At 45.9% G+C, this 11,819-nt stretch overlaps 2 protein-coding genes across 3 annotated transcripts in view; one reads left to right on the top strand and one right to left on the bottom strand.

The window, feature by feature from the left end:
* Positions 1-2,357: 2,357 nt before the first annotated feature.
* LOC119713715 (uncharacterized) overlaps positions 2,358-11,819 on the bottom strand; it is a 153,248-nt gene continuing 143,786 nt past the window's right edge. Inside the window, exon 40 of the mRNA XM_072027742.1 lies at positions 2,358-2,486. The gene's annotated coding sequence lies outside the window, so the exon portion shown is untranslated. The remainder of the gene's footprint in view (positions 2,487-11,819) is intronic.
* The window catches only part of SIK2 (salt inducible kinase 2), a 48,396-nt gene continuing 40,841 nt past the window's right edge, over positions 4,265-11,819 (top strand). The window contains exon 1 of one of the 2 annotated variants that reach the window (XM_027444227.3): positions 4,265-4,510. In XM_027444227.3, coding sequence (XP_027300028.3) covers positions 4,340-4,510 — 171 coding nt within the window. In that variant the 5' untranslated portion in view covers positions 4,265-4,339. The remainder of the gene's footprint in view (positions 4,511-11,819) is intronic. The other variant, XM_027444226.3, reaches the window with a different exon arrangement.

The raw sequence follows: 11,819 nt of genomic DNA, 5'->3' as shown, positions 1-11,819 counted from the left end.
TATTTCCTTTGTCTGGGATACCTTGTGTACACAGTGACGGACAGTAGATCTGATGTGGTGAGGTGCCAGGCTTCTACTGGGTGAGTTCCGTCTGAGGGCATAAAGAATATAATGCAGAGCTAAAAGAAAGGATCAGATGGAGGCAGTCTTGATGCTATGAAATGGTTACCGAGGCCAAAACTATTCAGAACATATAGATCATAGAATATTGTAGCTGCTTTGTCTTGCTTTACATCAAGAACTTTGAAGGGCTTTCTGAACTCCTGGTTTTGGATCAGTCTTTTGTTTTCTTTCATTAGAGACCAGGTAATGGAGGGAGAATGACCAAGCAAATAAGGCATGCCAAGCAGGAACACAAATATTATCCACCTATTGCTCTGCAGGTGAATATTCCCAACTTTGATAATGTGGTTTTGCTTACAAACAGTGAAGCATCTGAAATGATTTTAGCTCTTGACGGAGTTTGCTCAAAGTTTGTTCCTCGTTGTATGGAAATAAATAAATAGGAAAATGAAGCAAAACCGATTTGCACAGGCCACCAGGAAGCAAAGATGTGCCAAAAGCTTTGGCAGAAAGTGTTTTGCGGGACTGAAACAACAGCAGAACTGAGTGCAGGACATGGCTGTGAGCATGCTCTGCCAATACAAATACTCAGGAAGACATTTTTGGGACTGTGTGCTATTGCTGTGTATTGCAAGCGTGGAAATACTTCGGTCATTTGCCACAACTGCTTCTCCCACTTCCTGAATGTTATAGGCAAGGGTTTTGTGCACAACACTTTTCCTGCATACCTGCAGCGTAACGGTGTGTGCGCCAATCTGAAGCTGGTCCTTCAGCAGGCAGCAGTACAGCATCAAGCCTTGAAACAAAGAAGTAATTCTTCAAAAAAAAAAAAAAAAGTCTTCTGCATGTTTTGAAAATGATATCCAGTTAACCATGTCTCCTGGGCAGCAAAATCCTGGTGGAGGGGAGTTGCCGGGTGCTACCAATCTTCAGATTTTCTAAAGCAGTGATCAGTGTTTTTTATTAAGCAATTGAGTGTGTATCCACTTCTAGTCCAGCAGCCTCGGTGTTTTGTCTCTCCCCACCCCTCCCCCCTTTTGGCAGGCTCTAAGCATCTTTTAGGCATTGAAAAACAGGAAATGAGAGAAAAAACCTCAAGCCAGATGTTGGAGCTTAGGTGTGTAAACATGTAAAGCCGTATTTTGGCAACTAAGTGTGTGCCCTAGTCTTTGAGCTGCTGACTTACCAAAGTCAGGCAAACTCAGCTGCATGTGCTCAGTGTCTCTGAAGTCAGGCCAGCTACTTCGCTGCAGAGATAGATTAAGTAGGTATTAAGTCATGCATAAGTGACCCAAATTAGTGTTTTATTAGTAATGGGGCCGAGTAAGGCTATTTATGTCCTTTCCTTATTTTGTGCACGCAGTTTACATTTCAGAGGGCTTTTATTGTTTAAATTGTGTTGCGCTGGAAGTTAATGTCCATGGCCTCCAATCACAGTCACTACTTTTCTCACCTCAGGGATCTTGTCTGATTTTGAGATTAGAAAGGTAAGCAGAAGTATGAGTGTTTTCTCTCCTATCTGAATTCATTGTAAAAAAAAAAATAAATAAAAAAAAATAAATAAAAATCTATCTTCTGTGCAGAACAGCTGATTGTGATGAGAAAAAAAAAAGTTCTTTTTGAAATGAGGGTAATTGAAATTCTTTGAAATACCCATGTCCCATTGCTGTTTCTCTGGGGATATTGTTTTTTACGCGACTGTGGCCAGATTGTACCACGAAACAGATCTTGTGGAAAGAGATGGCTAGGGAGTGACAGATATGCAAAACTTAACATTCCTCCAAAAATCAGCTCTTGCCAGTGCCTCTAAAACTTGATGAATTGAGTTAACTGTAATATTTGTCTCTTTTTGAAATGCATTCATAGTAACTTCTTGAGAAAGTGTACTTTCGTACTTGGAAACTGCATAGCTTTTGAGTTATCATAGAGAGAAATTTTCTCTCTGCTTTACATGGTGCCATAAACTTTTCTGGCCAGCTTTACTTTTCCCATCTGGAACAATTTTGCCCTAATCTGTTACGAAGCAGCTTGTAATAAACTGCAGTTCCTTGAATACAACTCTTATTATTGTCAGTGGCTTAATCCCCTACACAGCCTGCTATTGGTACCAAGGAAAATTGACACTGAAATTAAAATACAAAACAAGAACGCTTTAAAGATCAGCTGCTGGATACTCCAGCACTTGTAACTTACCAGAGAAGTCTGTCTCCTTGATTTCTCTTCTTATAAATTCTTCAACATGCACATGACATTCTCGCAGCAGTTTGTTTGCCTGGAACATGTCTTACTGATGGTGAAGCATTCTTATGCTTATTTTAAGCACCAAGAAATGGCTTTTCCACTGAGTCACTGTGGAGGTTATTCAGCGTTCTAACACACTGGAGTTTCATTGCTGATGAACGATGTCTTGTACCAGTTTGGCCCTAGGGAGAAAATGGATTACTTTAGTGTTGTGTCTTATCCCCATTTTACAGATCGGAAAGGTGGCCCAAGGTTACAGACTCTGCCAGAAGTGATGCCACCCAGTGACTGAACTGGAATTAGGAGAAAGTAAGAATGCATGCATCTAATCCACCACTTTAGTTATTGATGGCAGTGCTGGTTCTTAACCTGGCTTTGTTTCCGTATACCACAGGCCACTCTAACCTCTGTTAGGCACGTAACCTTGTGCACAAAGGAAAACCAGAAATTAAAAGCATCTGCCTGTAGAAATACAGATAGGTGGTATCATTTCTTTGGCATTGAGTGCTTGCTAGTGTTGGGTCTGCAAGAATGTGAGTTGCATTTACAACTTCAATCCTGATAAAAGGAAAATCTCCCATGAAACAGCCTTAGTAGGATATACAAAGAAACTGCTTCTCTGTTGAAATCTGTTCTATTAAACTCCCATTCACACTGCTGAAATCCACTCCTAAAATCACACCAAGGATAAACCAGCTAAGAGAATTTAAACTTAACTTTGAAGGGTAGTGTTGGGTTATGTGCCTAATCCACCCTGGAGATTTATCTCAAACCTTTATCGTTTTGTTTCCCCTCATACTATAAAATGTTACTGGGCAGTGAAGTGTGCGTTCCTTCACTTATCCATCTGCAGTGCTTTTGTTCTAATGCGATACCTGGGTGAGGAAAAGGTAATTTTCTGATCTTTGACATCTGGTATTAGCAGAGCACCGTAGCTGCAGTGTTATGTGGCAGAAGCAGCAGCCACTAGAGGGCAAATGTGCTTAACAGTTGCTGTCAGTCGGCTGTTGAAAATTGCCTGGACGTGCTCCTCTTATTTTGTCCAAGAAAAAAAATATTTTGTTCCGAGGAGCACTTGAATTACCTTCTTTGAAGCACAGCAAAAGCCATTAGTGGCTCTGGACAAAGAGTGGTTTTGTGACTGCCGTTCCTCCAGCAGCAGCATGAAGAAACGCTTTTGCAACCCGACTTTTTGGGCCAGAAATGACATTACGCTGTGTGGCATGAGAAAGTTTCTGCAAACAAAGTTTTCTGTTGCAAATGAAAAATATTTTATAATTGATATTGGGCCAACGTTGTCAAGTTTTACATGGATTAGAGCGGGCGGCAATAAAGTTAACTTTTGACTAGTAAGATTTTGTATAGATATGTGAGTGCGAACAGGAACCAGGCAATATTTTGTCCTTCTTTCGGTGGTACAGAGCAGCACGATGTAGAGATTTAGAATAAAAAAGCTACTTTTAGCATCGTGAGCTTCATGGTGCTAGCATGACTGAGTGGCTGGTGGCTGGGGTTTCTGGAACCGCCACGAGGCGTTGTCAGGTAGGTGAGCAGGAGAGAAGTTTCACAAGCAGCAGCCCGGGCTTGCATAATGCTTGGTGCACGCAGGATTACGGGGAGCTTGATTACGGGGAGCTTGATTACGGGGAGCTTGCTCACGTCCCCATCCATCACCACCAGGAAGGGTGGATGGCTGACTAACCCCCCTCAGTCCCCACCAGGGCTTCATGTGGGGGCTGAGCGGGGCGGCAACCCCACGGTGCTTTCACACAGCAGCGATACCACGGCGAGGCACGTTGCAGGAGGGCCCCCACATGAGGCCAAATTCCCCCATTCCCCCTTATCCCCTCCTGTTCCCCCCCCCGGCGCCATTTTGGCCCCGGTTGCCACGGCGACGCCGCGCCCGGGCTGACGCGGGCCGTGACGAGAGGGGCGGGAGCGGGGCCGGGGGTTGAGGGGGGCGGGCCCGGGCGGGGCGGGGCCGCGGGGCCGCAGCCGGAGCCGGGCCGGAGCCGCCGCCGCCGCCGCTCCCAGCATGGTGATGGCCGAGCCCCGGCGGCCGCCCCCTGCGCTGCTGCCGCTGCCCCGCGGGGCCGGGGCCGGGGCCGGGGCAGTCCGAGTGGGCTTCTACGACATCGAGGGCACGCTGGGCAAAGGCAACTTCGCCGTGGTCAAGCTGGCGAGGCACCGCATCACGCGCAGCGAGGTGAGCGGAGACCCCCCCCGGTGTCCCCCCGGTGCCCCTCTCGGTGTCCCCCCCGGTGGTCCCGGTCCCCTCACGGTGCCCCACGGGGACGGGTCGCAGCCGTATCCCCCGCGGCCTGCAGCCCCGCGGCCTGGGGAGGGGGCTCCGGGTGGTCCCGGGCTCGGTGCCCCCCGGGCTCGGTGCCCCCCGTGGGGCTCGGTCCCCTCCGGTGCCGTTGTGCGACCCCCGGAGCCCGGGGGGGGACAGGCGAGGCAGCGGCTGGGGTCGCCCCCCGGCCCCGGTGCTGTGCTGGGAAGGGCTGCCCGCAGTGCCCTGCACCGGGGGGAAGGGGTTGGGGAGCAAACAAAACCCCCAAATCCCGTTTTTTTGAGGTCAGTAATGGGAAAACACCCGCAAGGAGCCGGTTACCGGGCGCTGAGGTGGTAAGCTCACTCCTCGCAGCGATAAAAAAACGCCCCTGGTTTGGACTTCTAACAAAAACAAACACGTTGTTCTCGCCCTGCCGCGGCGGCCGAGCCTCGCATCCCAAATATTGAGTTTCTCGTTCCTCCGCTTGCCCAACGCCGCGGTAATCGCCCCTAAATCCTTCCTCGGGAGTTGAGCAAAGACCTGGCGGCGTTGGGGCGCTCCGTGCCGAGTTGGCTGCCACATGCCCAACTTCCAAGGGCTTGGCTTGCAGGCTGGGGGTGGCTGTTTACTCTGCGGCCCCCGGGCAGGCTGTGCGATGGGCATAGAAACTTCAATCCCGAGTCTGAGTTGTCGTTTTAGAACATCTGCTTGTTGGCGATTAACAGCTCCCCAGTCCAGCTTGGCTTCCCCACCTGCACCTTAACAGACCGCTGAATTCCCGTGCATCCTGATCAGTGCGAGCTTGAGTGTTGTCAACCAGCTTTCCCTTATTGAGGAGCCAAGGCTCTGGTCTGCAGCTTTTTCTGCACCATTTTCACAGCAGGTTTGCCCGTGTTAGGGGTCTGCATCCAGGTCTTCCATTCCTCAGTACAGCTTCGTTGACTTTCTGCAGCCGGAGGTGCAAGCGCGTTGCCTGGAGCTTAGCCGAGGTAGTTGCTGGAAGTATTCACACGGTCTTTGAGGAAGAGGAACCCTATCAAGAGCACTTCTGGTGATGTCAGGGGAAACTTATTCCAGCCAAGAACTACTTCAAATAAGTGCTTCAAGGTTGGGCCAACCTCACTTAATTTAGTGTTAGCTGACTGCACACGTAGGAAAGTACAAATCCTGCTAATGCTGTTTTTGGTGGAAGACTGTTCCTATTCCAGGCTTGTTCTAAGCTGTAGTTTATGTTTCTTGAGTTGCTAACTTTTCAGTTCATCTGTGTGCAGAGTAGAACAGCCTCTATTAAAGTTCCAGTAGAATAATATGCAGCTGCTTAGGTTCTGGCATGAACTCACCCTCAGGTCCGTACTGCAGGAAGATCTGCAGTGTGCTGCTCTGAGACCTGCTCAGAAAGTCCTTAAAAGAAGCTCTTCCACTGTCTGAGGTCCTCCTGAATGTTCCTGTTTGAAGTGCCCGAATCCCAAGCCTGTTTGTTGTTTGGCCCTTTTACTGTGGGTACTTGGAAACCGTGTTTTAGGTGGTTTTGACATATGAAAATATATTTGCTTGTTTTTTTACATAACTGTGACTAGCTAGTAACTGTCAGATTAAAAGAAAAGATGGCATTTACTATCTTGAAAGGTCATAATTTAGGCAGTGTGTAAAGAATCCATCCTCTTTATGGGAAGTCTAAGCAAAACATAGGTCAAAATAAAAAGAAACCAGGCCTGAAGCAGAAGATACCCCATCTCCTACCCTGTCTTGTGTGCATACAATCTCAGAAACTGCAGGTTGAATCCTACATTCATGCAACAATGAAACTGCATGATTAAATAGTCAAACAGAAGGGTGAAAGTTGACAAAAGTGGGGGGATTGAATACATTTATAGTGACCCTCCTTAATGACAGACCATGCCGGCTGCTTCGGAGGGGACTGCGTGGCTGAATGTGACCTTTGCTTTGCTGCCTGTTTGTGTTTGTTGCCATTTAAGTTAATGACACGTGTTTTCCTGCCATGCTTATTTATCACGTTGCCAAGAAATCCTGTGATCTCAGAGTAACTTTTGTTAACGAAACATGCACAAATAAGCAACTTTTTTTTTTTTTTTTTCCTTGGAAGGAGGAGAGACTAAGAAAAGACAACATAAATGATCGGAAACATAAAGTTGAGGAAGGTGTGTGTTTGCTGCTAGTGAAATATGATGAGGTGTGAAATATGAATGGTAGCAAGAGACTTTTGCTTGCTGTTGCCAATAGGTGAAGGTAGCAAAAAGCAACGCACTTTAAAGATGATGGCAAGTCTTTGAGAATGATCTGCATGGGAGAACTACGTCACTTCCACCCCTGAGCTCTGCACTTAACATCCCCTGGGGTTTGTCACCCCCAGGAGAGTGCTGGCCGCTGCCTCTCAAATGAAAATTAAACCCTTCCGACTGATAGTTCCTCGCGGGGCACAGTGATGCTTTTAGCTATGTTACGTTACGGGTGATTCATGCTGTTCTCTGAGAAATCCCAGCTCCTGGTAGGAGACAGGAGGCTGGTTTACGTGCGAGTGCCTGCGCTGAGGAACGTGTAAAAGGGAGTGACAAAGTAGAGAGAGCAGCTCCCTGCGCTGTGCAGCCAGCGGTTTGGCTTAGTGGAGTAATTCGGTGGGAAAATGAAGCCATTGCCAAAAAAGACTCCGGGTGCAGATCTGTTTGCAGCCGTGGGCTCTGTGGATGTGTCGCAAGGGGCACAGGAGGAAAGCGTTTGTGCAGGCAGAGCAGAGCAGCCCCGCAGGTACACCGGGCTGCAGCTCCGGCAGGTAACGCTACACAAAGCCCTGGTAGCCAAACCCTTGGCTGTTGCAAACTGGAGTTGCTCCAGATTGCGGAAGGACACTTGCTAATTCCAATGCCTCTTACTTCTCTGATGCATTGGGTTAGCAACTCAAGTCTGAATCTCTCTAACCTGGGTGAACCTTAAAGCTTACACTGATGTGGACAAACTTTATCTGTTAACTTGTCAGGCCATGTTAGGGGGATGTTCTTGGAAAGACTGGTTAGAGAGTTAAATGGATGATGTGAAACCAACGGAAATTGAAACCTGGAGCAGCTGAAGGACAGAGCAACTTTCTTCTAACAAGCCTTGCAGCTTTGCTGCTTGACAGTTTCAGTTCCCAGATGCCAGATGAGGGTTGAGCAAACTCCAGTTCGCTAGCTCTCTAGCAAAAGAGGGAAGGAAGTGTGTGCTATTCCTAATATTTTTTTTTTTTCTAAATTAAAAATAAATAATGTTCAAGCATGTCTTTGCAGCGTTCGTAAGTTTTTAAGCAGCAAAAATGGGCAAGGGAGGAAGAGAAGGGAAGGAACAGCCTAGCAGAATTTCTGCTTTTCTCATTTTCTTCAGTGACCTTGAAGTTGTCTTGGAGTACATATTCATATGTCATGTTTGGTTGTACTTTTTTGTTTTCTTTTTAGGAGATGTGATAACTTTTATTTAAAAAATAAATAAAAATAAATGCTAGAATCACAGAATCTGTGTAACTGTCCTTAATCTGGCATGTGCTAAGTTGGCTTATTCGTGTTGAGGTAATGATTGAGCATAGCAGAGAAATGAGAATTCATTGCTGCGTGCAGTCAGTCTCTGTGCATTGCTTTCAGAAGATCAAAGTGATGCCACAGCATCTCTAATACGCTGGTAGTTGTTAGCAAGATATATATTCAGGAAGAAAACACACTTTTCATTGAGGAAACTCTTCCCCATCCTGAAGCAGCTTCTCCACCTCTAAGAATTACTTCCCCTTTTCCTGTCATCGTGACACAGCTGAGATTACGGACAAAAATGAGCCGCTGCTACTGAATGCACTGTTCCTTCCCGTGGCATTGTGAAGAAGTGGCTGGATTTTAAGTATTTCCAAGTGCTTTTTCTCTAAACCTCCTAGGGACCTGACGAGATGCGTGAGAGCTGAAGATTGAGAATAGGCTGAGATATCTCATCTGCATTTGACTGCAGAAGCAGCGGTGCCAGCTGCTCCTGTGCTTCTTTTCACACAGAAGCCTGCTGCTGTGTGCATGTACATAATATGCACATTGAGAGTTGTACCAGGATTGCAAATACCTTTTTTTCCTTCAAGTAGCCACATGCTTTTACTGTGTGTTCAAAAAACAACTGCTTAATAGTACCAAATAATTCCACGTTATAAGGCAAAAGCAGTTTGCTCTAATGTGTTTTTTGTTTTAATTAAAACCCTATTTCAACTGCAAGTATGGCTTACTCTTCATTATTTTGCTTGACTTCCTCTTGCATCTCAAATAACGTATTCCTGATTTAGGGGAGAACTGTGCTTGGGATTATTTCAGATACTTGAGGTTGAACTAAGGTGGATACACAAAACATCTAAGCCCTTATGTATAGAGAGCCGTCCAGTGGAAGTATTCAATCTTTAAAAGTGAAGAAGAAGAAATGAGTTTTATCTATTTTTTTTCTGGGGCAATAGATACTTTTGTAATCTGGGCCAGCAAAGTTAAAAGCTGCTTGGAACTCCTTGCGGACGTTAGGAGCTGGGAGCTGCAGCGCTCCGAGTTGTGCGTGGTATCTGGAGAAAGCTGGCAACAGCCATCGGGAGACCGGCTTGGAAGTGGTAACAGGCTGTATTTGAAATATTTATACTTTCAGTAAAAGGAATACTTAAAATTTAAGAGCAAACTGTGGAAGTGCCAAACTATACTGGAAGAAACGCCAAGAGTCTGTGTACTTGCAAAGCTAGATCGCTTCAATAGGGTGAGGTGACGGGAGTCGAGCTTCGATGGAAAAAGTGGCAACAGCAAACTGTAAGCTGCACAGCCCCCCCAGCCTCCTCTGTTCAGCAAGAGCCACAGAGGGTGGGCTGCTGTTACTTGCTTCAAATTGCCCAAAAAACTCTTTAATTTATTACTTTGCAGTCTCACTGTTGTGTTGTTTTTTGTTTTTTGTTTTTTTTTTCTCTTCCACGGTAGACCAAGCCCCTTTTATTTGAAGTTCTGTATAGGTTTGCTTTTATTAGCTTCTCTGCCCTGCATGCATTCCAATGTGCAAGAAGAGTAAATAAGAGAAAGTTACTCTAAGTTACTCTTTGTTTTTTTGCTTGCTTTTTAAGAGAGTTTCATAAATGAAAATGCTCAGTGACAAGAAGGAGAAATTAAATGGACCGGAGCCAGGGGAGTCCAGAAATTAAGTGCTGTGGGTTTTAGGCAAGGTTTCTGCACTGTGCTGTCTGTGTGAAGAATCATAGGAACAGAATATCCGAGCTGGAAGGGATCACAAGGATCATCGAGTCCAACTCCTGGAGGTGAAGAAAGAAGCTGCTGTGAATGCCTCAAGTTAGCGAGACTGACGCTGTGTAAATCACTAATTAGGGTGCCAGTAAAGTTTAAATACCGAACAAGGCAGCAAGATTTTATTGCATTACACTAGGTCGATGAAGAAGGCATTTGGACTGTCCAGAACACCAGATCTACCCAAGATGAGAGAGGGCTTGTTGCTTGACTGAAAGATGCATTACTGGTTTGTGATGGGAATGCAAGATTGCCCCAGATTGATCTTTTCGTTGGTTTGTAAATAAGAAAGAGTGGTTTCCATTTCTTTTAATTTTGGAGGTCACCCAAATAACAGGTGTAAACCAGGGCAGATGTGGAGAAGGAATAAGAAACCGTCTTGTGTCTCTGGTTGTTTCCAGAGAGGCAGCAGAAAATAAATTAGAGGAAGTGGGGAAATGAGACACGTGGTTTGTTTTTTAATAAATATTTCCTGATGTATGTTTAAGAACTTGGTCTGGCTTCAGTGGTTTGCTTTGATTTCTTTGATATTTTGCAACTTTCTAGCAAAGGGATTTCTTCGGGCTAATAAATTCTGCCCGGAAAAAAACAGTCAGTTTATTAGGTGTGATCTTACGTTAGGCTAGGGAGATTTAAAGGGGGGGGTGTGGTGGGTTTTCTGTAAGCTGTAGGAACGAGGCTTTGCATCCTCTGCTGCCACACGGCATGAAGTCAGGCCAAAAAAGGAAGCAGTTTGCTGCTCTGCCTGGGCCAGCGCAGGGACCTGCAGGGAGAGGAGCTGCTGGGGAGCAGGCTCAGAGCGAGCCTGGAGCTGTGTGTTGGGACAGCCTCATCTGATGAACGCTGTTCTGCTTCCTCTCCTGTCCTGTTTCTTTGCGGGGGTGAAGGCAGGCATTTATTATCCAGCTTTATGCGTGCACTGAGCATCAGACAGCAAATAGGTGGTGTAGCTGGAAGGAAGCGGAGCAGGACGGGAGGGTAACGGGTCAGAACAGAAGCAGGTTATCTGGGTTTGCCTGCGTGCTTTAAAGGTGTTCTCTTCTGAGTGAAAAGACCAACTTTGAACAGGAGATGCAAAATCTCTTAGGACCTGTTGTGGGCAATACAGTTCCTGAGCACTTCTCAGTGCACACTGACAGCATGCGGGAGCAGGCAGGGGAGGTGCTGCAAATACAGGTAGCTGGCAGGAGCACGTTTTGAAAGAAGACAAAGACATTTCCGAGACATTTTTTGAAGGGAAAACGTGTTTTGACAAGATCAGGCATCAGGATCCTCTAAGTTGGCGCATGTCATGCGGGGATGGAAGGTGAGAGCTGGGGAGGAGGAGGAGGAGGAGGTGGAGGTCAGTAGGGAGTGTTTGAAAAGCATTTTCAGTGCTTTCTTCCCAAGTGTCCACTGCTAAGCTTTGAAAAATAAAGGCCCTGGAGTAGTTGAGTGTTTAATGATGAGGGATATGGAACTTTAGGTTTCTTTGCTTTATCTTTAATGCGTCATTAAAAAGCATATTGTTTTTGATGAAAAAGTTCACTGAGTGGCAGTGAATTCTGCATTAATCAAACATCGTTTAAAAACAAATCCATTTAAAATATTTGATTTGAAAAGCTGAACCTTGTTCTGTCTCATCTAAGTAGGAGTGCATCCTGCATCTTAAAACCAAGCATTCTTCATTGACTACAAGGCTAGATCAGCTTACTTGCTCATAGCAGAATCTTATTTTTCTGGTGGTTTGGTTAGACAAGTAGACCTCTGAGGAGGCTGTCAAGGAAAAGCACACTGAAATGAAGTCAGTAAACAGTTAATTCTGAATTCAGGTGGGTCCATAATCAGCCTTGCTGGAGATAATGAGGTTCACCTCCTGTGGATTTTGTCTCCTGCATAACAGCTGTCTCCTATAGTTCAATACCTTGTGAAATGCAGTTATAATTGGAAGCATTTGTGTGATTTGCATTGTTTGCTCCTGC

The sequence above is a fragment of the Anas platyrhynchos genome, chromosome 25 (assembly GCF_047663525.1).
Source record: "Anas platyrhynchos isolate ZD024472 breed Pekin duck chromosome 25, IASCAAS_PekinDuck_T2T, whole genome shotgun sequence".
NCBI lineage: Eukaryota > Metazoa > Chordata > Aves > Anseriformes > Anatidae > Anas > Anas platyrhynchos.
This window is presented reverse-complemented; position numbering and strand designations above follow the sequence as displayed.